Here is a 27092-nt window from a genome sequence, read left to right on the forward strand (position 1 = left end):
CTACCTGGGAAACCCACATACAGTATCACATGTGAAATTAATTCATTGAATCATCCTAGGCAAACTCAGGCAAAATGAGTGGAATCCAGAAGTGGGCAAAGATATGAAGGACATTGTTAATCTGATTAATTTAATAAAAATAAAACATAAACTGTGTGAGGATTGTTATAATGACAGGTGTCACGACATGGGTCCTGGCCATGCATTCTTGTACCACACAGAGGTTACTGGTCCATGTTGAATGAGACACTTGGAAGGTTTCACTGTGTGATGAATGCAAAGAAAGAGTTCCAAATTTGCTGACCTTCTCTGAGATAACAAACAACTACTAGATCGCTGCCTGGCAGAGTTAAAAAGTCTAGCCTAGACCCTTCAAGGTAAGATAAAATTACCACATTTATTACCTCTAGGCCACAGTTTGCATTGGGGTTTCCTCTTAGTGGTGTACATTCTATAAATTTTGATAAAGGTGTAATGCCAGGTATCTACCACGTTAGCATCATACAGGGCAGTTTTACTGCCCTAAAACCCTTTGCTCAGCCTACTCATTCCCCCGACTCCTCAGCCCCTGGCAACAATGACCATTTTGTTGTCTCCTTGGTTTTTACTTTCTCCAAATGTCATATAGTTGGAATCATACAGTACGTAGCCTTTTCAGAACAGCTTCTTTCACTTAGGAATATGCATGTTAAGATTCCTCCATGTCTTTTCAAGGTTTGACTTCTCGTTTCTTTTTCATGCTGAACCTTATTCCATGATCTGGATGGACCCCACTATTTATCCATCCCCTACTATAGAGCATCTTGGTTGCTTCCAAGTTTTGGTGATTATGAATAAAGCTGCTATAAACATCTGTCTTTGTGTGGACATAAGTATTCCCCTCTTTTGAATAAATACTAAGGAGAACGATGGCTGAATCTTGTGGTCAGAGTATGTTCAGTGCTATCAGAAGATGCCAAACTGTCTTCCAAAGTGCCTGTACTGTTCTGCGTTCCTGTCAGCAGTGAATGGATCCTGGGCGGCATTTGGAATTGTCAGTGTTCCAGACCAGGCAATAGCCATTCTTCTTTTAAAACTTTATATTTTGTATTGGAGTATAGCCAATTAACAGTCAATCCTAAAGGAAACCAGTCCTGAATATTCATTGGAAAGACTGATGCTGAAGCTGAAGCTCCAATACCTTGGCCACCTGATGCAAAGAACTGACTCATTGGAAAAGACCCTAATGCTGGGAAAGATTGAAGGCAGGAGGAGAAGGGGACGACAGATTGTGAGATGGTTGGATGGCATCACTGACTCGACAGTCATGAGTTTGAGCAAGATCTGGGAGTTGGTGATGGACAGGGAAGCCTGGCGTGCTGTAGTCCATGGGGTTGCAAAGAGTCGGACACTACTGAGCAACTGAACTGATAGCTGATTAACAGTGTTGTGATAGTTTCAGGCAGACTCAGCCATCCACATTCAGGTATCCGTTCTCCCCCAAAGCCCCCTCCCATCCACCACATAACATTGAGTCCAGTAGGTCCGTTGGTTAGACACTGGTTGTTCTGGCAGATGCGTGGCGGTGTCTCGCTTTAACTTGCATTTCCCTGATGTCACATGATGTGGAACATCTTTAGACACTTCTTTGTATGTCTTCCTCAGTCAGTAGTCTTTTAAGATCTTTGGCCCATGTTTTCATTATACAGTTTTCTGATTGTTGAGTTTCAAGTATCTTTTGTATATTTTCAATACAAACCCTCAGATATTTTTTAATGATTTGATTTGCATTTTGCTTATTATTATGATTGGCTGCAGCTTGTGGGATCTTAGTTCCCTGACCAGGGATCAAACCCAGGGCCTCCTGCAGTGGAAACTCAAAGCCTTGACCCCTGGACCGCCAGGAAATCCCCCTTCAGATACGTTTTTGCAGGTATTTCCTCCCAGTCTCTGACTTGTCTCCTCAGTGTTTTAACAGTGTCTCCCTCAGAGCCCACGTTTTTCATTTTAATGAAGTCCAGCACATCAGTTTTTCCTTTCATGGACTGTGCTGCTTCTAGTGTGGTAGCTAAAAACTCCTTGCCAAAGCAAGGTCACCTAGCTTTCCTCCTGTGTTCTCTTTCAGAAGTTTCACAGGCTTGCCTTCCACATTGGGAGGCTGCCAAGGTGGGGCAGTGCTGAAGAATCTGGAGACACTGTTCAAAGACTGAGGAGACAAATCAGAAACTGGGAGGAAATCTTTGCAAAAACACATCTGAGGGGGGAACTTCCCAAGAACCCCTGCAGGCCTCGAATCAGATGATTATACTGTGGCTCTTGGATACAAGGTCAATACACGGGGATCGACTTTCCGATATACCAACATTGAATGATTAAAATTTAAAGTTAAAAACACAGGAATCCTTGCGTCACTTCCAGTTTTAAAGGAGGAGAATTCAGTCTTTAACTTGTAATTGCGATATTGGCTCTGGGGTTTTGTAGATACTCTTCATGAGGGAGAGGAAGTGCCTCTCCATTCCCAGTTTGCTGAGAGATTTTATGTCACTGGTACAGAACTTGTTCAAATCATTTGTCTGTGCCAATGGATTTCTTAGCCTGTTAATATGGTGGTTTACACTGACTGACTTTTGATTATTGATCTAGCTTTGCATATTTGGAAATTCTACTTGGTCATGATGTTTTATTTCTTTTTATACATGGCTGGATTGGGTTTGCTAATATTTTGTTGAGAATTTTTGAGTATATGTTCATGAGAGAGATTACCCTGTACATTCTTTTTTTTTTTTTTTTTAAGCGAGAACATATTTTGGTCTTTGCTGTCAGGGTAATACTGCTAGCCTCATAAAATGAGTTGGCAAATATTTCTTCCTCATCTATTTTCTTGGAGAGATTGTATAAAATTTTGTGCTAACTCTTACTTCGAAAGAAAAGAAAGAAAGTGAAGTCGCTCAGTCGTGTCCGACTTTTTGCGACCCTGTGAAATGTAGCCCGCCAGATTCCTCCGACCATGGAATTTTCCAAGCAAGAATACTGGAGTGGGTTGACATTTCTTTCTGCAGGGGATCTTCCCGACCCAGGGACTGAACCTGCATCTCCTACATTGTAAACAGACACTTTACCATCTGAGCCAGCAGGGAAGTCCAATTCTTACTTAAATGTTAGATAAAATTACCTTGTTAAATCATCTGGGACTGGGTATTTCTAAATTCAATTTCTTTCATGGTTTTAAGACTTCTGAGGTTAAGGTTATCTTTCTCATCTTAGCTGAGTTTTGGTAACTTGTGGGTTTGAGAAATGACTCCATTGTGATCAGAGAACAAATTCTGTATGATTTCAGTTTAAAAAAATTTGCTTACATTTCAATTTTTGTTTTGCTTTTTCTGTTTCTCATTCCTCTATTTTTCTTTTCTTGACTTCCTTTCGATTATCAGCATGTTTTAAAATACCATTTTTATTTATTTATAACATTTTTGATCATATCATTCTATGTGGTTTTCTTAGTGGCTGTTCTAGATATTATGTCATATTTAAGTTACTTAGTGTGGCCTCCTCAACATCTTAGCACTTTGAGTGAAATATTGAATGTTTACGCCCACTTAGGTCCTTTAATTCTTACTGCTTTTAAAGTAAAATTGTCTTAAGTGTTTCCTCCGCACACATGGAACACTACATCAGATGGTGTTATAATGTTTGCTTCAACCATCAAAGCTAACTTAAGAATCTCATGAGAAGGATAGTCTACTATTTTTACCCAGTGAATTACTCTTCTACAGCTGTCATAACAAAACCCCATAGGTCGGGCAGCTTAAAGAACAGAAGTTCATTTCTCACAGTTCCGGAGGCTGGAGGCCAAGATCAAAGCACCAGCAGGTTGGGGTCCTAGTGAGAGATCTCTTCCTGGCTTGCAAAGAGCTGTCCTCACACGGCCCTTCCTTTGTGTGAGAGCAGCCTGGTGTCCCTTCCTCTTCCCAAAGAACACTAGTCTTCTTGGACTAGGGCCCCATCCTTAGGTAACCTTACTTACTTTTTAAAAGGCTCTGTCTCCAGACATGTCACATAGACGGTTAAGGCTTCAACACAAGGATCTGGGGGGAACATAATTCAGTCCATAACACTTAAACGCTTTATTTCCTTTCTGAAAAGAATATGGAACACCTCGTGAATTTATGCATCATCTTGTGCAGGAGCCATGCTGACCTTCTCTGCATTGTTCCAGTTTTAATATCTGTATTGCCAGAGCGATTCTTCCAGTATTTTCTTGAATACTTAGACAATTTTTGTTGATTGAGCCTGTCTGTCACCATAGAATCTGTTTCTCACATAGACTTTTTTCCCTTTATGATACAGATCACTTTTGAAAGCAAGTTATTAGTATTAATAACATCCCTTTGTCTTAGTTGACTGAATCTCAACATGTCCTTAAACATTACAACTATACCATTCTAGAGAAACCAGTTGGTAATATGTAGGCTGAAAATCAGATAATAGCATGACAGCAATATTCAGTTCCTAAATCTGGTCATTTTACTGAGGCTGTATAAGAGAATGACCTTTTTACTGGGAAATATATGATAAAATATTTATGACTAAAGGGCCATTATGTCTGTAACTTTCTCTCAAATGGTGAACTAATAATAATATTAGCATAATTATATGTATACATATAAAAACGTGTAAAAAGAGAGAAAGGGAGACATAAAACATGCATTTAATGTGACACAATGTGAAATATGTTTGCAATTGCTACAAGTAGCTAAAGGACTTATGGGAGTTCATTGTATAATTCCTGTAAGTTTGTATAAATTTGAAATTCTTTCAAACTAAGTAGTTAGAAAAACCTTAGGGAACTTCCCTGGTGGTGCAGTGGATAAAAATTCACCTGGCAATGCAGGGGACATGTGTTCAATCTCTGGTTCAGGAAGATTCCATAGGCCACAGAGCAACTAAGTCCATGCACCACAGCTGCTGAAGCCTGCGTGTTCCAGCACCCGAGAGCCGCAACTCCTGAAGATGGAACTCCCAGAGCTGGAACTCCTGGAGCCTGTGCTCCGTAGCAGCTACTGCAATGAAGACTGCTCCCCTCTCGCTGCAACCAGAGAAAGCCCACACAAAATGAAGACCCGGCGCAGCCAAAAAAAGAAACAATGAGAAATCTTAGGGTTAAAAAGAAAATTTTCTCCCAACTTTACCTCCTGGGAGTATCATAGATTTCAAGATAGTGTTAGTTTTATTTTTCTTTCAGTATATTAGCCTGGCTAGTGAAGATAGAACGAAAGCAAAATTACCGTGCTAACTTCAACTATAATCAATTGTCAGTGTGTGTTTCCAAGAACAGAAAACAGATAAACAGAAGTTGGCATATTATTGATTCTCGAGGATGATCTAGTGATATTGTGTAAGATGTGTAGAACCCATGGGAAGGTGTCCCTTCATCAGCTGGTTGACAGCTGGTTATGAATTAGAAAAGTCTGAGACACAAACTGCAGACAGACAAGTCTTCTGCAGCTGAAGATCGGAAGAAATCCAACAGGCTCTCGTGCAGATATGGCGGTTGAATGGCGCTCTGGTTGAATGGTGGATAATGGCATGAAACACTTGTAAACAAGGACAACTGTTCAGAAATGCAGGCGATCGATTTGATCACTTCAGTTCATTTCAGTTCAGTACAGTCACTCAGTTGTGTCCGACTCTCTGCAACCGCATGGACTGCAACACACCAGGCCTCCCTGTCCATCACCAACTCCTGGAGTTTACTCAAACTCATGTCCACTGAGTCAGTGATGCCATCCAACCATCGCATCCTCTGTCGCCCCCTTCTCCTGCCTTCAATCTTTCCCAGCATCAGAGTCTTTTCAAAGGAGTCAGTTCTTTGCAAATGTGGCCAAAGTATTGGAGTTTCAACTTCATCAGTCCTTCCAATGAACATTCAGGACTGATTTTCTTTAGGATGGACTGGTTGGATCTCCTTGCTGTCCAAGGGACTCTCAAGAATCTTCTCCAGCACCACAGTTCAAAAGCATCAATTCTTCGGTGCTCAGCTTTCTTTATAGTCCAACTCTCACATCCATACCTGACTACTGGAAAATCAATAGCCTTGACTAGACGGACCTTTGTTGGCAAAGTAATGTCTCTGCTTTTTAATGTGCTGTCTAGGTTGGTCATAGCTCTTCTTCCAAGGAGCAAACGTCTTTTAATTTCATGGCTGCAGTCATCATCTGCAGTGATTTTGGAGCCCAAGAAAATAAAGTCTGTCACTATTTCCACTGTCTACCCATCTATTTGCCATGAAGTGATGGGACCAGATGCCATGATCTTAGTTTTCTGAATATTGAGTCTTAAACCAACTTTTTCACTCTCCTCTTTCATTTTCATCAAGAAGCTCCTTAATTCTTCTTTGCTTTCTGCCATAAGACTGGTGTCATCTGCGTATCTGAGGTTATTGATATTTCTCCTGGCAATCTTGATTCTAGGCTGTGCTTCATCCATGTCAAGCTTGACCACTTCAGGGCAGCGTAAACTTCCAAAATGAACAGAGAAAATGAATACAGGTTATAAAGGGACGGTGTGTCAGTGACCTCAGATCTAGACTGCAATATCTAGACGTATTTGAGAATGCTTATAAACTCTGAGATACAAAAGAATCTGACAAAAACAAGGACATAAAATATTTGAAAACCTTTGAATCTGTTTTGCCTGGAGAACTGGAAGGGTAGGCCTGCTGGAGTGGGAGAGACCAGACGCTTTCTGGCAAAGACACTCGTCTGGAGAAGACAGGGCACCCGTCTGGCTCCAGCACTTCCGGCCAGTGTGAGAGGAGCCGGACCGAGCAGGGCGGGGCAGGCTGACCTGGTCCCGCGTCCTGGGAACAGTGATTGGTACCCGAGCATCCAAACTTATCCAGGTCCCCCTAGGCATCCTGAGTGCCACGGAGCCTCCTTCACCCGCGTGCCTTGGGCCCCAGTGCAACGCTGGGGCCCTGTGAGTAAGGAGGAAAATGGGCCACTAGCGGGCCCCGCCCCTGGGAGAGTCCCCGCCCCCCGGCTGGCGGGGGGCAGTGACGTCACACTGGGGTCACACTGACGTCACACTGAGGTCACACTGACGCCACACTGAGGTCACACTGACGTCACACTGGCGCCGGGCAGACGGCCGTGGAGACCCTGTACCTGGTGCTGGGAAAGCTTACAGAACCAGCAGCGAGAGGAACCACAGTCAGTACGGAGGAAGTCGTTCAATACTGTCCTGTATCTGACGCGTCCTGTTTCTACCGAACCAGGGAATAGGAGACCCAGCGCCGTCGCGGTGTTCTGCCTGAGACACAAAACCGTCCTAACACGGAACCGTGGAACCAGAGGCGGTGTGTACGCGCGTCGTAAACCGGGCGAAGCATCAGCGAGACGGGGGCCTCTGCCTCACTGGGCTGCGTTTGTGCGTTTGGAACCCTAGCCTTAAATAACAAGGCACCTTGCCCCCACTAACCCCTTCCGGGTACAAAATGCTGAGGCGAAGTCCCCACTTTGTGAGTTGTGGTGGAAACCGGAGGGCCATGCTCGGCTGCCAGGGTCGGTGAACTGTGGCATGGGGGGATATTTATTAAAAGATATCTCACATTCCTCCTCAGGGCCTTCTTTCTCGGCTTGCGAAATGGAGGGAACGGCGTGAACAACGAGAAACTGCAGCCCGGCGACCGCGAGGCCTGGAGCAGGTGAGCTGGGGGTGTGTGGGTCCTTCCTACCCTGCTGGACCGCCCACCTCCATCCCTGCGCCTCCCCGCCCCCCTCCCCCAACCCCACCTCCTCCCACCCTGGGCGCCTTGTGTATTCCACCCGATCATCCTGAGAGAAGGCCCGAGGTGTCAGGGGTTCAAAGTGAAATTCAGAGGAACCAGTGGTGGCGAAGAAGAAAAGAAAAGCCACAGACAAATGCTTTTCTTTACCATGAGAATAGCCACAAACCCCGGCTGAGGTCTGAGCAAACGTTCCCTTCCCTGAGATAAAGGGGTTATCTTTACTATCTGAAGTGCCAGCCTCAAAGCCAGATGCACTGGCTCAATCTCCCAAAAGCATGTCAAGGCCGCGTCAGGATAACCTGAGCCATATGTGAGCTTCTTAGGGTGAGAGTGAATTCTTGAAACTCCTGGAATTTTGCTGCACAAACTTTCCCCTAGAGGTTTACTGTCGTTGGTTATGAAAGCTAGCATCGGACTCTGTTTAATTCATTTACAGGCTGAAGTTTAAGGGAGTAAGCTCCAGAATTCTCCCAGGCTCAGAAAAGGGTCCTGCAGTGCGGTCCTCCTGGGCACACAAACGTGGAAACGTGCACGCACACAGGGGCATTTCCTGTCAGTCAAATCAGGGCCTTTGAGAAGATGATCTTCTTAGCAACGCGTTCAGACGGTAAAATTCCATGAATATTCACGTGTAGAAATCTAGGGACCAGGTTACAGCCACCACCCCAACAAGACAAACTGGACACACACACACACTAATGCCTTTCACTTGTAACACAAACCTCGTCCTGTAACTAATATGAAAGTGAAAGTGTCAGTCACCCAGTCGTGTCCGACCCTTCGTGACCCCATGGACTGTAGCCCCACCAGTCTCCTCCGTCCATGGGATTCTCCAGGCAAGAATACTGGAGTGGGTAGCCATTCCTTTCTCCAGGGGATCTTCCCAGCCCAGGGATCCAGCCTGGGTCTCCTGTATTGCAGGCAGATGCTTTACTGTCTGAGCCCCCAGGGAAACCCGGAACTAATGTAGTCTATCTTGAAATCTGATTCTTTAAGCAAAGGAGTAAGTGGTATGCGGTGGGACTGTCTGAAAGACTGGCTCTTTCATTATTTCCGGCTTCTCTTCCTGGGTCATCCTCAGCTGTGTGACCCTCCCCAGACGTATGGGTCACAGTGGTCACCTGGGGCACCTATGAAATATGCAGACTCGGATTGAGTGGGTCTCTGCGGGGACCCAGGAACCTGTGCTGTTCTCAAACTCCTCCACGAATCCCGGTGATTCTGAGGATCAGACAAACACTGGATATTATCAGAGCACCTGCCTGTGACCACTGGTGCCGGCTCGGTCTGGTTGACATGAAGTTAAGGGATGGCTCATGGGTCAGCTCCTTCCTTGGCACCCTGAATGAGAATGGGCTCCAAGTGAGCCGTGCTCGTCCCCACCAAGGCCTAAGGGTCTGAAAACTCAACCCCGCAGCGCTGATTTCCGAGTCCTTCCCTTCCTCCACCTTCCTGGTCCTACTTGGTCCTTGGTTTCATCTGTTTGGAATTTTCTCTAACCTGATATTCTATCTCTTGGCATTCAGTTGGTTTTATTGATTGGTCAAAAAGTTCGTTTGGGTTCTTCTATAACACCTTATAGACAAACCTAAATGAACTTTTTGGCCAACCCAGGACTTTAGCTTTCTGGCTATTTCTATATATATCTGTTTAAAATTTCTCCTCTTCTACACTTCAGTTCAGTTCAGTTCAGTTCAGTCGCTCAGTCGTGTCCGACTCTTCTACACTTTGGGTGATATAATTTACATCACTATTTTTGGATTTTTAAAATGTCTCAAATGCTGTACTTAATACTACCCTTAATTACCCTGTGTTAAATAACGTGCTTTGGTTTGTACAAGTCTTAGCCTGGAAGACTGCTGTCTGTGAGATGTTTCTGCAGTCCAGTGGCATTAATGTTATCTTGTCAACTAGTTTACACCAGAAGGCCAAGGCAGGGAAGTCTAAGTATTAATATTTATAGCATACCCAGAATATTTTGACATAGATCCAAAAACATTACAAATATAAAATTCGGAGAGTAACTGCTAGGTTTATGCAACATAGTGAGCGATACTGAGTCCAAGCTCATACTGGACGGGCCAGTAAATTGGGAGACGAGTTGTAGGGGCAAGAAAAGGCGCCAAACCGAGAAGATGGTAGACTCGGGTCCCCAGGAACCATCCTGCTTAGGTTAGAAGTCAGGCTTCTTTTAAGTCAAACGTTTGGTGGTTCCAGGCAGCCTCCTGAGGGGATGTGTTATTCCTTCGTTCAGCCAGTCACATATGGGCTTGGTCATCATGCTTCCTGTGAAGACATTTTAGCTTAATGCTCCTAACCAGCAAGACAAGGTTCCCAAAGATGGGCCGCTATGTGTAATCTAAATTTACAGTCAACGCCCCTTTAGAGATTAACTTGTAATAGATTGCAAAGGTTCTTCCTTATTTCAGCAACACAGTGCACACTGATTGTGTGTAATACATGAATCCCTGCGTTAGAAATATAAAGGGGAATAAAGACCCATCTTTAACAGCCTTAAATTCTAGCTTCAGAGGTAAGACACAAAAAATAAAAATAAAACATTTCTTTCAGGACAAGATTATCTGTCAATCAGATAAGAAGGATTCTCAAAGTAAAAGATATCTTAGTCGCTTACATCAGATGTATTCCACTTCCCTCGCTAACATGGAGTTCTCCAGAAGGTAAGTCTCTTTCTAACATGTACATGGATGCTTATTTTAGATACCTTTTGCACAATCACATCCATGGTGTTTTCACAGAGGTATGAAAGAACTGTCACTACACAGTATGGTACCACCACTGTTTCCCAGCAAAAGAAGCATCATAAAACCTAATCAATGAGAATTTGTTGTTGTTGTTTAGTCATTAAATTGTGTCTAATTCTTGCAGCCCCATGGACAGTAGCCCTCCAGGCTTCTCTGTCCATGGGATTTCTCAGGCAAGAATACTGGAGTGGAGTAACTAGCATAATGTAAGTCTAGAAAGTAAACAAAAGTAACTCCTGTCCTTTGAGGGTCGTCTGGACTATAAGAGGTGGAGGTAGAGAGGAGAGAAAGGGATGGTTAGCTCAGAGGATTGCATAACCCCTCCCTCGAGACTGCAAAATGTTAAAGCCTGTTACTCATACAGATTTAAATTCAGCATTGCTCCTACCAAACATGCCGATTCCGCAGAATGGAGCTGAGTCCAGGCACGCACCAAGGCCGAGAGAGTGCGGCGCTTGGAGAGCCAGGCGCCCCAGCTGGGCACCTGGTGGGTGCAGGGCCCACACGTGCACAAGCGTGGGATTGGTGGGTGTGTGCGCTCAGTCACTCAGCCGTGTCCAGCTCTTCAGGACCCTAAGGACTGAGGCCTGCCACGCTCTGTCCGCAGGCTTCTCCACGCAAGAATACTGGAGCCGGTAGCCATGCCCTCCTCCAGGGGATCTTCCTGACCCAGGGATCAAACCCAAGCCTCCTGAGTCTCCTACATTGGCAGGTGGATTCTTTACCACTGTGTCGCCTGGAAAGCCCGATGGGTGGATAAGGGCTACCCAAAAGCAAATATTAAAAAGATACATAGTTGTTTTTTCTTTTCAATCAGCTCTTCAATCACTCATTTTAGTCATATAGAAAATACAGTCCATGCTGACAGTTTGATACTAACATGTAAACATCAAAGTAGGAGTTAGATGAAGTATGTGAAAAGGTGTTTGTTTACACTGACATATAATTTCTAGGTTGATTTACAGCTAAACAATAGCTACTATAAATCTAAGAGCAGGCCACGAGGCCGTGGGCCGGGTGAGTTGACGTGGCAGCTCAGTGCATCCGAGGGGCCCTGGTCCCACGTGTAGGAAGGTGCTGCTGCTGAGCAGATGCTGGTCGGGCGTGCACGGGGGCTGCTTCTGCGCCCCTTCTCTGGGGGCGCGCTGCCTGCACGCACACCTCTCAGCCCCACCTCAAGCTTCAGTTTTCCAGATTTTTGTATTCATATAAGTGTCTGATGCCCAGTCAACCATTTTGTTTTCAAACATGGGACTTCCCTGGAAATCCCGTGGTTGACTCCAGGCTTCCAACGCAGAGGACACGGGTTGGATCCCTGGTGGGGGAACTTGGATCCCACATGCCACAGGGCAATTAAGCCCGCACGCCGTAGACCGAGAGGCCAGCACACTGCAGCAAAGAGCAGCACAACCCAAACTCACTTTTAAAAAGTAAATAAATAAAACACGTTTTTCTGATTTAAACCCTCCCAACCCTGCAAAAACAGACCCATACTGTGATCACGGCAGAGAGAGGCTGAGAAGGTTTCAAAGCCTCTCTATGAGGCGAGACTTTGGAATTCTCTGTTGGAAAAGGCGGCAGGTCGAGAGTTGGGTGCTGTCGTCCTAATTCATCCTGATTCTGAGGTGGCCTTCCTTCCACTGTGCTCCCCACAGCCACATCCCGCCACCCTAGTCCTCCCACCAGCATCCTGCATCCCAGCACTCTGCTTGCTGGGGAAGGGGGGGTCAGCTGGAGACAGGCAGCTTTGGGGCCAGATGATCCCAGTTCAAGTCCTGCCGTTCAGGGTGTGGCCTTGGGCCTGGTTCTGTGCTGTGTGTTCCTTGCACCCTGAGTCCTTAGGGGGACGGTCTCGGGAAGAGAAGACCTGGGTCTGCCTCCCCAGGCGGGAGTACATGTGTGCCCTGTGGGGCCCGCCAGCACCCCGCACCAGCCTCGCCCTGACTGCTCAGCTGGTGTCCGGGGGAGGGGGGGGGCGGGGCGCCCTTCTGTGAACGGCCCCTCCTGTGACACCCAACGATGTGCCCAGAGGTGTGGACACCAGCGCCGTGCCTAGAGTCACACCAGTTCTTGTCATTTCTTCCCGGATGTGTAACGGGGAGAAGATGAGCTTTGTTCAAACTGGAGGCCCTCTTCTCTTCTCCAGGAACGGGCTCCTGGAGCTGGCCACACCAGACACTGTTTCCCGTGAAGTGACTTCACAGATTTCACAGCCGTCTGACTGGGCGGGTCCCGCAGGTTCTTGGGGGGAAGGAGTGGCCTTGTGGTCATTTGCAGGGAGACATGTCTCCCTCTCTTAGTGGCCAATTCAGGCCCTGCGATTAGCATTTGAATCAGGCCGCCCTGCTGTTTTGATTGAAAAGAGAAACCCAGCCTTTGTTGTTGCAATTTAGGGGTGTAAGTGATTTTCTCCCCTCCTTTAATCAGGGCCGAGAGTTGGGGGAAATGGCGATATATACGGGGAAGGTGTGGTCTGGCCTCGGAAATGCAAATGCAGCTCCTGTCCCAAAGCTCTTGTGCGGCAAGTGACACTCAGCCTGGGAGACCTCCGCTCCCGTTAGCCGGCTATCTGTCCTGGCCCATCAGAGGCTGGCTGGATATCTTCAAAATATTATTCTCTTTGTTTGTATTAAACCAGTCCCAATAATTACGGCTTCCCAGGTGGCACTAGTGGTAAAGAAACCGCCTGCCAGTGCAGGAGACATGGGTTCGATCCCTGGGTTGGGAAGATCCCCTGGAGGAGGAAGTGGCAACCCGCTCCAGTATCCTTGCCTGGAGAATCCCGTGGACAGAGGAGCCTGGTGGGCTACAGTCCATGGGGTCACAGAGTCGGACACGATTGAGCGACTTAGCACGCCCAGCAGGACACACGAGGCTGGAAGGGGACGTTCGAGGGCTCCTCTTTGTTGGCTGATCCATGACCAGTGCAGGAGGCGGGAAGGGGCAGCTCCGTGGCAGGTCCGCAGGCGACACCAGCACCCCCGGAAGCCAAGGTCTGGTTCCAGGGAGCAACTCGCTTTTAATTTGTGTGCACAGGAGACACTCTGTTCACTTCCCTAGTGAAGAAAAGCTGCAAAGTTTAAAATTGAAGATGCCGGGCTAAGTTCTCAAAACCCCTCACTTGCCTCGTTGGTTTATTTTGCTTACATTTTCTCATATTATGCACACGCAGACATAACGATTTTGGATGCTTAGAAACACAGATGACTAAGGACCACCCGTCTGGTGGGAAAAAAGGTCTTTGCTAAGTTGAGGAGTTTGTAGCAAGCTCAGAGCCGAGGTCAGCGGGGTGGCTCACTTCTGCGCCCTGACACCCAGGCCGGAGCCGACACCCTCCGGGAAGCCTTGGCTGATCTTCAGGGCCTACCGCTCCTGGGCCGCGAGGGTGACGGGCTTGGCGACATCCCCGCGGAGCATCTGGAAAGCGAGACTGTAAAACCCTAGGAGTCACGTGAGCCTGCGTCCCCGGCCCAGGGGAGGGGTCCTGGACCCGTGGTCTCAGCTCCAGCCTCGGGAGCCGAGGCTGCCCCGCTCTGCCCCAGGACCAGGCTCAGCGCAAGAAACTGCTCCCACCTCACCCTGGATCTGCAGAGGGCATCCGAGCACCCCAAGCAGTGTTTTGCTGTGCGTCCGGCTAAAACATTTGCTAGCCTCCTTTCCCACCTACTGCGGACATCAGGAGAATTCCCCTCTCTGAGACTGGGTCGACCCGTCCCCTTCACCCCCCCTTCTTGTCCACAAATCACCACTTCCAGGAAGCCCTCCAGGATGCCTCCCCTTCACTCCCGGGTTCCCGCCTAAGCCAGGGCTGAAACCACCCTTCAGCCAGTTGCATTCTTCAGCTGTGTGAGCTCTGTAAGGACCTCAAAGGCAGGCACCGTGTCTTCTAATTATCCTGTGTCCTCACACAGGCCTGAGCACTTTCTCGAGGAAAGCAATTTGTCAAGCAGCTGCTCCCCAGGAGGGAGAAAGGCTGTGTTTGTTTCTTCCTGGGTGTTTGCAGTGTTGTGTGTACAGAAGACAAACAGCAGGCCGGGCTTTCAGACACCTGTCCCGTCCCAGCATGCGGGCACCGGTGCCAGGGAGCCCCTCTTGGACCCCGCCGCTGGCGCCCACCCCCCGGATCTCGCCCTTGGGGCAGGGGGTCGCCTGTACTTTGCTTCAGCTGTTCTGACCTCTCCGGGAAGGGAGGATGAAGCCCTGGGGGTCTAGGACCACCGCTGGGAGCGGTAACCCTGGGCAGTTCTCCCACCGGGGCTAGAGTCTGTTTCCTCAGAAATCCAGTGACAACCCCCATCACTCCATGTCCTGGAGGAGCTGTTGTGAGAACCAGGGGAGAGGGCATTGGGGGGCTGTTGACAGCCACTGAGATGGGACACGTCCTTGTCACCGTCCCCGTGGGGTCCGAAACGGGCCTCAAGCATAACCCTCTGGTCCCAGCACCCTGAAGCGAATTCCCCACGAGACCACGGTCTCCTGACCTCTGGCCCCATCTTCCCAGGCCCTCCAGGATGCAGATGAGAGGCAGACGGGACACGGCCTGGTGACAAAGGCTGCCCCTGTCAGCATCGGCAGAGAGGTGGCAGCTGGTGGGGCCAGCTGGGGCCTGGACTCTGGCCACGTGGGTCCCTTGTCCCTCATGGGCCTCTGAGTCATCAGGTCTGCAGGTCAGAGAGCGGGCTCAGTGGGGACTCCCAGGGCCACAGCAGCGGGCTGCCCACTCGGGCTGGGGGGACAGCTCGGGGGACCACATCCTCACCCGCATCAGGGAGGCTGCCTCCAGCCACGCGCTCTCCTGCAGCCCCTAACTTTCTGCATTCAGGAGCAGTTTGTGCCAGGTTTTATTACTGACGCTCTGGAGGAGGAGGAAAATGGGCTCTAATGATGGCAGATTCAGTATGCTTCACACAGAATCCGTGTAGACGGTCAACACGTGGACGCACGCTGCACGGGGTCGGGGACGCCGTCTCCCCACTGGTTTACTGTTGCTTTTTCCACGAGGAGTGCATGCGCTCAGCTTCCAGCCAGGAAAAGCCTCCAGGCGTCCTGACAACCGGCGCTGTGTGCTCAAGGCAAGGAGTCTGACAGCTCCTTCTGTGTTTGCTTTTCCCTGTTTGGTGCGATCCCGAGCAGCCTGCTGGAGGCGAGCCACCAGTGTGCAGACGTAGGCGTGGACAGCAGAGCCGGCGGTCTGGTCAGTGTCGGCTTGGTCTGGGAGGCGCGCAGGGAGGCTCTGTCCCCGATCTGGGTGTGGTGGGTGGGCAGGCGCCACCACTGCATGGTACACCCCTGCCCCACCCACTGCTGCAGGTCAGCAGATTGTGCGGTGCAAGTCCTGACGCATCCAGGAGGGCTGCCTGGAAGCAGCGGCCACCGTTTATACCCTAGGATGAAGGCACGTCCATCTGCATTCTGCGTCTTGATAAGACCAGAGGATAGAGGCGTTAGTTCTGGTTTTAGAAAAACAGATCTAACCTTGACTCTAATTTAGAACCGATGCAGAGCCAGAACTCCACCTGCCTTTCTGTGCTCTTGAGTTTTCTGCCTCTCTTCTCCATCCACTCTCATGACCCAGCAAAGCTCCCCACCCCTCAGCAGGCGATCATAGACAAGATGAACTCGGGGACTTCAGTGGTATTTATAATCATTATTTATTAATAGCAATAAGGTATTATCTTCCAAAATATCAAATAGCGTATAATGAAAACCTGAAGACACATTTTATTGCTGGTCCAACTGTACCAAGATCTGTTTTAAAAGTTATTTGTCACATTTTGAATGAAATGAAAACCATAACCACAAAAATGACACTTGCTTCCCAAAGTGGGACCCCGGTTTCCCCAGTGGACACGGGCAGCTCTGGGTGCGGTCCCCGGAGAGGCGGCCGGAGGGTGCCCGCCAGGCCGCTGGTCGTCAGCACGAAGCCCGGCCTCTCGTCTTCCTGGGACGCGACAGCCTGGCCAGCGGGAAGAGAGACTCCAGTGAGAAGACAAGAAGACACGCAGCAGTGCTGGGTGGCATGTGAGTGGTCTAGAAAAACGCCGGAAATGAGAAATACTCAAAACAAACAAAAAAATAAACAGAACAACCCCTGCTATTTAAAAAAAAAAAGAAACTTTTTATTTTGTATTGGAGTATGGCTGATTAACCATGTCGCGATAGTTTCAGGTTATAGCAAAAGGATCCATCCATACATCTATTATACATGTATCCGTTCTCCCCCAACGCCCCCGCCATCAAGGCTGCCAGTAACACTGAACAGAGCTCCCTGCGCTGGACAGGAGGCCCTTGTTGGTTACCCGTTGTAAACATGGCAGTGTGTACATGTCCGTCCCAAACTCACTGCCTCTTCCCCCTGGCAACTCCAACTTCCTTCTCTTAAGTCTGTGAGTCTGCGTCTGTTTTGTGAATGAGTTCATTTACGTCATTTCTTTTCAGGTTTGGCGTATAAGGGATGTCATATGATATTCCTTCTTCCCTGTCTGACTTACTTCATTCAGCATAACAGTTTCCAAACCCATCCGTGTTGTTGCGAATGGCATTATTTCATTCTTTTTAGTGGTTGAGTAATATTCCATTCTCTGTATGTGCCACATCTTTATCCATTATTCGAAACCTCTGCTGTTTTTGAGAAGAATTTGGCAGGGGGAGAGGAAAGAGACTTGAAAGATTGCAGACTGTGGCTCCACTTTAGATCTCAACCCAAATATCACCTCCTCCAGGAAGCCTTCTAGGATGCCGGTAGCGGGGAGCAGGGCCCGCACTGGGCCGCTTCCTCCCCCATCCTTCCCAGCTGGTGTTTTCCTCCTCTCGTCACCGTGGAGGGAGGGATAGTGGCTTACGATCTGCACCCTGCCTCTCCCCCCACCATCCCCCCACGTGGGCAAGAGCTGTCTTGGTCACTGCAGTCTCCTACTCCAGGAACAGTGACTGGCCCGCAGACAGGATCTATGACTCGTCCCGAATGAATGAATAGGTGAGCTCCTCCTCGTTCGGCTTTCCGCCTACAAAGTCAGTGCAATGCCCGTGCCCCCCGCTTCTCACTTGGAGGCGGGGCGTGCCTGGCTCCGGTCCTGCCTGACCCTGTCTCCCCACGTGGCCTCAGGGAGGCCCGCCCGTGATGTCCTCGTTCTGTGCCGCGGGTGCAAGGGGCCCTGCTCCAGGGTTGCTGTGAGATGGGCCCGGCAGTGCAGGGAAGGTGTGCGCGTAGTGCCTGCTCGTGGCACAAGCTCCTGACTGCCCAGGGCTCTGTGCCCATGGGTTGCATCCATTGAGATGGTGATGCACGTCTAGTGGACGATGGAGTGTGTCCCTCTATGCCAGGTATGACCTTTCCCAAAGTGAAAGTGAACGTCGCTCAGTCGTGTCCAACTCTTTGGGACCCCATGCACTATACAGTCCATGGAACTCTCCAGGCCAGAATACTGGAGTGGGCAGCCTTTCCCTTCTCCAGGGGATCTTTCCAACCCGGGGATTGAACCCAGGTCTCCTGCCCTGCAGGTGGATTCTTTACCCACTGAGCGATGAAGACAGCCTCATAAACAGTGAAGGGGAGGTCTGGGTTTCCAGCTGGAGCCACATTGGTGAGGTGGCCTCTGATGAGGAGAAACTCAGCTGCAGCCTGTCTGTTGGTCTTGTCTGATTGTGTCTTCGAGAGAGATGCTTTTGGCATGAGCCCAGCTTCATGCGGCAGACATGGGAAAGCCAAGATGAGACACTGGGCTTCCGTTTCTCACTACTTTGCTAGCTGGTCAACTCCTCTTGTCTTTTTGGAGAGAAATGAACAGAGCTCTTGTTTTTGTTAAGGCCCCTTGCTCTGAAAGAAGCCACCATAACTCAGATCTGGGCCTTATGGAGAGATTGGGAAAGTCAGGATTCTGGGAGTGGGGCCTGGGAATTCCTGAGATGAGGCTTGAGTTGAATCTAGATGACTTTTGGTAACATTAACATTTTAATTTATTAATTTTAATTTAATTTATTAATTCTTTCGGTCCATGGACATGGGATAGCTTTGCATTTATTTGTATTTTCTTAGCTTTCTTTCATCAAAGTCTTACAGTTTTCAGAGTAGATAGCTTTCATCTTTTTGGCCAAATTTGTTCCCAAGTATTTAATTATCTTTGATGTTATTGTAAATGGGATTGATTTCTTTATCAGAAGATTCACTGTTGGTAAATACAATCTCTTTCCTCCAGGAGTAACCTTCCAGAACAACCGAGGAGTAAGCCTGCCTCTCCAGGCATGACCACAGCACCGCTGACCCTGGAACAAGCAAGTCAGATGTCCCGTGTTCTGGTTGGCTCCTGTCTTCTCTCTGCCCGGAAAGCTAGCGGGTGTAGTTCCCAGGAGACCGAAGAACAAGTTAAAGTGGGAGTGAAAGCAGGAGATGCCCGAGGTGGGAGGTTGCGGACAGAGCAGGATGCTGGGCTGAAGATTAGACTCAGAGCGGCTCCAGCAGTGCCTGAAGGCAGGAGTATGAGCGCCCGACCTCAGTGGAGTGGGGGTGAAGGTCACTGCGGTGTCAGGAGTTAGACGGGTGAGCAGCCGGAAGATATGGATGTTCCCATGAAGACGGCAGGAGGAGGGTGAAGGGGCATGAACTTCTCCCCAGTTCCTTGGTGAAGAAGAGCAAATAGCTAAGAATTGCAGTTATAGTAGAGGTGAGGGCACAGCCCCACAGGTCTTTGCCTTCAGAGTTTATATGTAGTTTTTTCCTTTTTTGATTCTAGGAGGCTAAGACAGCAAGTCGTTACTGGACTAACTATGTGGATTGAGAATGCGACTACATGTTTCCTACCTGCAGGAAAAGAATGAAGAAATGTTGAAACTCCCAAAGAAATAATTAAATGGCAGATTTCTTTTTCTTCAAAGTTATAACAAGAAATTATGGCATTATCTAGTAAATAATAATATAAACCCAGAAACATGAGTAAGAATCAGTAGAAATAAGAATCAGCTGAAGTAGATTCACAAAAAAATCAAGATAATGAAAATTATTATGTGTGGAAAATACAATGAATGTGATTGATATAGTTAAATAAAATTTTACAAACAAATTTTAAATCATGAGAATAAAGTATTACACTATGAAAATGAATGAAGCTTGTTTGAAAAAGAAATTTTTAGAGTGGAAAATATAATAAGTAAAAATAACAAGTGGATTAAAGAGTATGTTATGCAAATGTGAAGATAGAATCAGTGAACTGTATAGATCAACAGAGGGCTTCCCTTGTGGCTCAGCTGGTAAAGAATTTGCCTGCAATGCGGGAGACCCAGGTTCAATTCCTGGGTCTGGAAAATCTGCTGAAGGGATAGGCTACCCATTCCAGTATTGTTGGGCTTCCCTTGTGGCTCAGATGGTAAAGAATCCGCCTGCAATGTTGGAGACCTGGGTTCGATCCCTGGGTTGGGAAGACCCCTTGGAGGAGGGCATGGCAACCCACTGCGGTATTTTTGCCTGGAGAGTCCCATGGATAGAGGAGCCTGGCGGGCCACAGTCCACAGGGCTGCAAAGAGTCAGACACGACTGAGTACAGAATACGGATCACCAGGAATGACCCATGATAGAGCCCAGAGAAGCAAAGGGTAGGATACGCAGCAGAGAGGCTATGGACGTGCAGGCCAGAGTAAGAGAGTCCAACAGCTTCCATCAGGATGAGGAAGAAGCAATGTCTGAACATTTTTTTTTTTCAATTTCAGAATTCAAAAAAAGACACCAATCCTCAGATTTAACAATTTCAAAGAACTACAAGAGCAATAGATTTAAAAAAAACCAAAAAGACCAAATGTAAAGTGAAATTCTTTAAAGAAGCCAGAGAGAAAAGACAGATCACTCACAAAGAAATAACGGAAATGCAGATGACATCTCAATAGCAACAGTGGACAAGTTACTTTAGTAATGAGAAATAGAAAATCCAGGTAGTCCTACAATTACTAAATAAAATGAATCCATAATTTAAAAACCTTCCTACAAAAAAAAACTGTAGGCCCATATGGTTTCATGGGTGAATTCCATCCAAATATTTAAGGGAAAATAATGTGATCTTTTATAAGTAAACTCTTTCATAAAATGGAAAAAGAACGTAAGTCCTCCACCTCTTTTTGTGGTGCCTGCATAACCTAGAAGGGGGGGAAAATGGTTAATTTCATTCAAGAATACAGCTGCAAAAATTTTAAACAAAATATTAATAAATTGAGCCCAGTAACTATTGTTTATTTCAGTAATTTCTGCTCATAGTGAAAATGATAGTGAAGTATAAATAAGAGGGAAACTTCTTAATTGGTTATTGTAGTTTTAAAAATATTTGTAAATAAACAATGTACTTAATGGTGAAATACTGAAACCTTTCCTATTGAATTTTGGAATGATAGAAGGAAGCCTATTTTTTCCTTTTTCTATTCAAGCTTGCATTGGAAGTTTGACCAGTATAAAGAGGAATCAAGAAATAAAAACCATAAGGTTCATAAAAGATATATCTTTTTTTAATAGAAAAATTCCAGCACAGAAAAACAAGAGAATAGTTATTATAATTTTCTGGAAAATGTTTAAAGGGGAGGTAAGCGCTTGTGATTAGGAAGGGAACCTATGGTTGCTGAGAATGGGGTGGGGATTACTAATGCTTGTTTCATAATGAGTCATTATATGACATCTTGTAATGAGATAAAAGTGCTTACAAATATTATTAAGGACTTCCCTGGTGACTCAGTGGTCAATAATGCACCTGCAATGCAGGAGATGTGGGTTTGATCCCTGGGTCAGGAAGATCCTCTGGAGAAGGAAATGACAACTCACTCCAGTATCCTTGCCTGGAGAATCTCATGGACAGAGGAGCCGGGCGGGTTACAGTCCATGGGGTCGCAAAGAGGTGGACACGACTTAGCAACTAAAGAACAAAACAAAGTATTATTGTTGTTCAGTTGCTCAGTCACAGCATCATGGTTATCTGGGTCGTGATGATCTTTTTTGTACAGTTCTTCTGTGTATTCTTGCCACCTCTTTTTAATGTCTTGTGCTTCTGTTAGGTCCATACCATTTCTGTCCTTCATTGTGCCCATCTTTGCATGAAATGTTCCCTTGGTATCTCTAATCTTCTTGAAGAGATCTCTAGATTTTCCGTTCTATTGTTTTCCTCTATTTCTTTGCATTGGTCACTGAGGAAGGCTTTCTTGTCTCTCCTTGCTCTTCTTTGGGACTCTGCATTCAGATGGGAATATCTTTCCTTTTCTCCTTTGCCCTTTGCTTCTCTTCTTTTCACAGCTATTTGTAAGGCCTCCTCAGACAGCCATTTTGCCTTTTTGCATTTCTTTTTCTTGGGGATGGTCTTGCTCCCTGCCTCCTGTACAATGTCACGAACTTCCGCCCATAGTTCTTCAGGCACTCACTCAGTCTTGAATCTACTTGTCACTTCCACTGTATAATCATAGGGATTTAATTTAGATCATACCTGAGTGGAAGAGTGGTTTTCCCCTATTTTCTTCAATTTAAGTCTGAATCTGGCAATCAGGAGTTCATGATCTAAGCCACAGTCAGCTCCCGGTCTTGTTTTTGCTGACTGTATAGTTTCTCCATGTTCGGCTGCAAGAATATAACCAATCTGATTTCAGTGTTGACCCTTTTATCTAGGTCTTTTTAAATGTCTCTCAATAATGTTTTATAATTTTGCTCAGTTTCAGAAGTGAAATTCTGTTTCCCCACTGTCTCGTCCCTTAGACCATGTGCTGTGCAGCCTGTGAGATGTTTTCCCCGCACCGCTCTCTGTCGCTTTAATTTTATTTTATTTCAGTTTGTCAGTATGCTGTCACAGCGCTGCCGTCAATACGCCAGCAAATGTGGAAAACTCAGCAGTGGCCACAGGACTGGAAAAGGCCAGTTTTCATTCCAATCCCAAAGAAAGGCAATGCCAAAGAACATTCAAACTACCACACAATTGCACTCCTCTCACACGCTAGCAAAGTAATGCCTAAAATTCCCCAAGCCAGGCTTCAACAGTACGTGAACCGTGAACTTCCAGATGTGCAAGCTGAATTTAGAAAAGGCAGAGGAACAAGAGATCAAATTGCCAACATCCGTTGGATCATCAAAAAAGCAAGAGTTCCAGAAAAACATCTACTTCTTTATTGACTATGTCAAAGCCTTTGACTGTGTGGATCATAAGAAACTGTGGAAAATTCTTCAAGTGATGGGAATACCAGACCACCTTACCTACACCTCCTGAGAAATCTGTATGCAGGTCAAAAAGCAACAATTACAACTGGACATGGAACGACAGACTGGTTCCAAATTGGGAAAGGATTATGTCAAGGCTGCATATTGTCACCTTGCTTATTTAACTTATATGCAGAGTATATCATGCGAAATGCCAGGCTGGATGAAGCACAAGCTGGAATCAAGATTGCCGGGAGAAACATCAACAACCTCAGTTATACAGATGACACCACCTTTATGGCAGAAAGCGAAGAGGAACTAAAGAGTCTCTTGATGACAGTGAAAGAGGAGAGTGAAAAAGTTGGCTTAACACTCAATATTCAGAAAACCAAGATCATAGCATCCAGTCCCATCACTTCATGGCAAATAGATGGGGAAACTGGAAATTGTGAGAGACTTTATTTTGGGGGACTCCAAAATCACTGTAGTTGGTGACTGCAGCCATGAAATCAAAAGACACGAAAAGCTAAGACAGACCTAGACAGCATATTAAAAAGCAGAGACATTACTTTGCCGACAAAGGTCCATCTAGTCAAGGCTATGGTTTTTCCAGTAGTCATGTATGGATGTGAGAGTTGGACCATAAAGAAAGCTGAGCACTGAGGAATTGATGCTTTTGAACTGTGGTATTGGAGAAGACTCTTGAGAGTCCTCAATATTGAATATTCATTAGAAGAACTGATGCTGAAGCTGACACTCTAATACTCTGGACACCTAATGGGAAGAGCCACCTCATTAGAAAAGACCCTGATGCTGGGAAAGATTGAAGTCAGGAGGAGAAGGGGACAACAGAGGATGAGATGGTTGGATGGCATCACTGACTCAAAGGACATGAGTTTGAATAGGCTCCAGGAGGTGGTGATGGACAGGGAGGCCTGGCCTGCTGCAGTCTGTGGGACTCCAAGGAGCTGTACACGACTGAGCGACTGAACTGAACTGATGGAAGAGGGATGTCATCCTCACGGAGAGAAATACTGTACATTTCCAAGATGTCAGTTCTCCCCAGCCTGATCTTTAGTTTTAAAGCAGTTTCAATAATTTTTCATGGAACATGACAAGCTTATGTTTATATAGAAGAACAACCAGCTGTGACAGACAAGATCTACCGGAAACAGAAAATAGTAAGGCGTAGGGCTTGTCCTACTGTCAGGCCCTGATTTAAATCCTTAGAACAATTAAAACAGTGCTTTACTGGCACGAGCACAGATAAAACCGTCCGCCGGTGAATTAGAATAGAGAGCCCAGGCTCGGAGCCCAAACTCAGGTGCAGAACAAAGACTGCTCATGGCAGATTTATTGCTGATTTTTAGTGAAATAATGGAAGAGTTAATAAACAATGCTTGACAATCGGTTTTCCACTTTGAAAGTGGACCTCTTATCTTATGTGCAGAAGTCAATTCTGCACGGTTTAAAGTCCTAAATGTAAAAAGGCAGAGCTATACAACTTTAAAAATCCGAGTGACTATCTCGGGAGATGGCTCTCTTAAACTAAGACACAAAAAGCATAAAGTGGAAAGGAAAAATGTGAGACCTTTGACCTTATTGAAATTGAGAATTTCTGTTTTGGCAAAAAGACATCATCGAGGACATGAAAGACTAGTCATGAAGAGGGAAGATAAAATCAACAAATGGTTAGTATCAGCATTAAAACGCCTGTAATTGAATTTTTAAAAAAGATTCAATGGAGAAATTCCATATATTTCTCATATGCTATCTAAAATATGACACAGCTGAACTTATTTACAGAACAAAAAGAGACTCGTAGAAGACGAACTTATGGTTACCACAGGGGAAAGGGGTGTGGAGAAGGGTTGGAGATTAACAGATACACACTACTACATGCAAAATAAAAGAAGGTCCTCCTGGGTAACACAGGGAGCTATGGGTTCAACATCCTGCAATAAACCGCAGTGTAAAAGACATGAAAAAGTTATATAAATACAATAAATGGAATCTTTCCTGTAAAGTGGAAACTAATGCAACGTTGTGGATCAGCTGCACTTCAATTAAAAGAAAAGAAAAAGAATCAAAATCCTCAGTGCTCCAAGAAACGCCATCTAAAACCAGGACAGTCTTTTTTATTCCGCTCAGATTGGAAACACTTCAATTAAAAGAAAAGAAAAAGAATCAAAATCCTCAGTGCTCCAAGAAACGCCATCTAAAACCAGGACAGTCTTTTTTATTCCACTCAGATTGGAAACATTGTAAAATCTGACAGTATCAGGCCCTGGCTGGGATGCAGAGAGAGGAGGCTAAGGCACCTGGGGGCATATAAACCCGCTACAACCTCTTCTGGGGAACAATTCAGCAAATACCATAAATACCGAAGGTGGACGTTACCCAGAAATTCCGTTTCTAGTCTTATAACTCACACATGAACACTCTCACACATGGACATCACAAGACTTATAACCTGTATTCAGATCTCAGCAGATAACTGTCCAAGTTCCCACACCGTTTCACACCTTCAGTGTCACCAACCCCTCTAGCACCCAAAGGAGTAGCTACAATAGCAGATTTTTTTTTAAACCAAGGAGGTAGCTACAATAGCAGATTTTTTTGTTTTGTTTTTAAAAACCAAGGAGGTAGCTATAATAGCAGTTGTTTTTTTTTAAAGCCAGCCTCTGAGATTTCTGATGTTGTTTGAAAGTTATACAAGTTGACAGAAATGAATTAAACAAAGACCAAGGAACACAATTTGAGCCTTCCAACTTCTGTTCCACAATGACACTTGTTCCCAAGTGTAACTTGGAGTTCCAGACGAACTGTGTGACCTTGGGAGACTTCTTACCTCTCTGATCCACATTTTATTATGAAGATTTTTAAAAGAAAGGGGATAACTATACTGACCTGCATAGGTTGCTTCAGAAATACAGGGATGATGCATTCAGGCTGAAGCATTATTTGGCTTTTGCTTTTCTCTCAAATCACTAGCATCTCTGTTGGATTGTAAATTGTACAAGGGAGTGGTTGTCCACCTCCTATTACATTGTTATCCTTTGCATAATGAAATATTTTTCAGATTTTGAAAGTATATAAACCAGCCAGTTTCCCCTCCACAAACACACACATACACACACACACACACACACACACACACACACACACACACACACACACACACCAGATTCCATTTATAAGTACTCTTATGAGTGTGGTGGGTGGGAAAGAGAAAAATACCTGTTTCCACTTGCTGTATATATTTAACCTAGTTTAAGTTAGTGAAAACGAGATGAGTTTTAAAGTGAGACAAATCAGAAGTCCAGCTGGTCCCCATTTCCCTCTCTCTGGAGTCCTGGTTGCGGTTTAGTGGCTCAGTCATGCCCAACTCTCTCGTGACCCCCTGGACTGTAGCCCCCGCCCCCAGGTGGGGTTTCCCAGGCAAGAGTGCTGGAGTGGGGTGCCACTTCTTCCTCCAGGGGCTCTTCCCTACCTGGGGTCTCTGGTGTCCCCTGCATGGGCAGGCGGGCTCTTTATCCTTGAGCCATCAGGGAAGCCCCGGAGGAGCCTTAGTTACCTGAATATAAAAGAGGAGTTTCAGGGCCGTCAGAGCTGACGCCTGGTGATAGCAGTGCAGGACTCCTTGCATATAATAGCCCGTGGTGAATGCTACTTCCTCTTCCTTGGGTTCTGGGCTGGGACGGCTGGGACTCTGGAAGCTGTGTGGGTTTAGGTGGCAGAATGTGCTAATTCTAATTTCCAAATGGGTTTTCCTCCTCTGAGGCTTCTTTTCAGCTGGCCAAGTCCCCGCAGTGGGAACCACTGACCAGGGCTCCTTTCTCACAGACGTGCTAACCCTTCCCTTTGTCCCGTCTCGCTTTTACTGTCAGTCTGGTACTTGATATGGAAGGAGGATGCATCTTAACCCCGCCCCAGCGCTCCCCCGGGCGCTCCCCCGGGCGCCCCTCCAGCTTCCTGCTCCCACCTTCCGCAGGTATCTGCTCAGGGCCGCCCGTCTCCCTCCCCTCCCAGCCCAGCTGAGCTCTCCTCAGATGTCCCAACACTTGGACCACTGTTCAGTCTTCTCTCTTGTGTTCATCTCTGTCTACAGGACTCGTGGGAATTTCTGCTGGAAGCCTCCGAACGTGCCCCAGAGTGTCTACCAGAGGATACGATGCAGACCTTTCTAGAGTTCCTGCTATTAGTCCCTGAAGATCCCAGAAACCCACCCAGCGCCCCGGCCCCATGCCTGCGGGCTCATCTCTGACCTCCCTCTCCTCTTCCCAAACCACGTCGCACACGTGCCTCACCAGGAACTCTCGTCCTGTCTTCGCGTCCCACCGGTTCTTCCTGAGTAGGCGACTGTCCTTGGAGCCTCCACCGCCATGAAAAGGCCACACTCTTAGTTGTCCTC

The 27092-nt window shown here is 46.6% G+C and overlaps 1 protein-coding gene and 1 non-coding gene across 4 annotated transcripts in view; one reads left to right on the forward strand and one right to left on the reverse strand.

Moving 5' to 3' along the window:
- Nucleotides 1-22240, forward strand: part of LOC110131169 (uncharacterized) — a 91726-nt gene extending 69486 nt beyond the window's left edge. The window contains exons 1-8 of one of the 3 annotated variants that reach the window (XM_070461747.1): nt 7092-7336; nt 7601-7684; nt 8205-8375; nt 10340-10449; nt 15667-15727; nt 16358-16554; nt 18729-19069; nt 19263-22240. In XM_070461747.1, coding sequence (XP_070317848.1) covers nt 10409-10449; nt 15667-15727; nt 16358-16554; nt 18729-19065 — 636 coding nt within the window. In that variant the 5' untranslated portion in view covers nt 7092-7336; nt 7601-7684; nt 8205-8375; nt 10340-10408 and the 3' untranslated portion in view covers nt 19066-19069; nt 19263-22240. Of the gene's footprint in view, nt 1-7091; nt 7337-7600; nt 7685-8204; nt 8376-10339; nt 10450-15666; nt 15728-16357; nt 16555-18728; nt 19070-19262 lie in introns of those variants that run through there. The other 2 variants (XM_070461746.1, XM_070461748.1) reach the window with 2 other exon arrangements.
- On the reverse strand, nt 4120-4224 carry LOC139033068 (U6 spliceosomal RNA). The gene has a single exon (XR_011485704.1). It is a non-coding gene; the product is annotated as a U6 spliceosomal RNA (small nuclear RNA).
- Nucleotides 22241-27092: the final 4852 nt, after the last annotated feature.

This window comes from Odocoileus virginianus, chromosome 34, assembly GCF_023699985.2.
Source record: "Odocoileus virginianus isolate 20LAN1187 ecotype Illinois chromosome 34, Ovbor_1.2, whole genome shotgun sequence".
Taxonomy (NCBI): domain Eukaryota; kingdom Metazoa; phylum Chordata; class Mammalia; order Artiodactyla; family Cervidae; genus Odocoileus; species Odocoileus virginianus.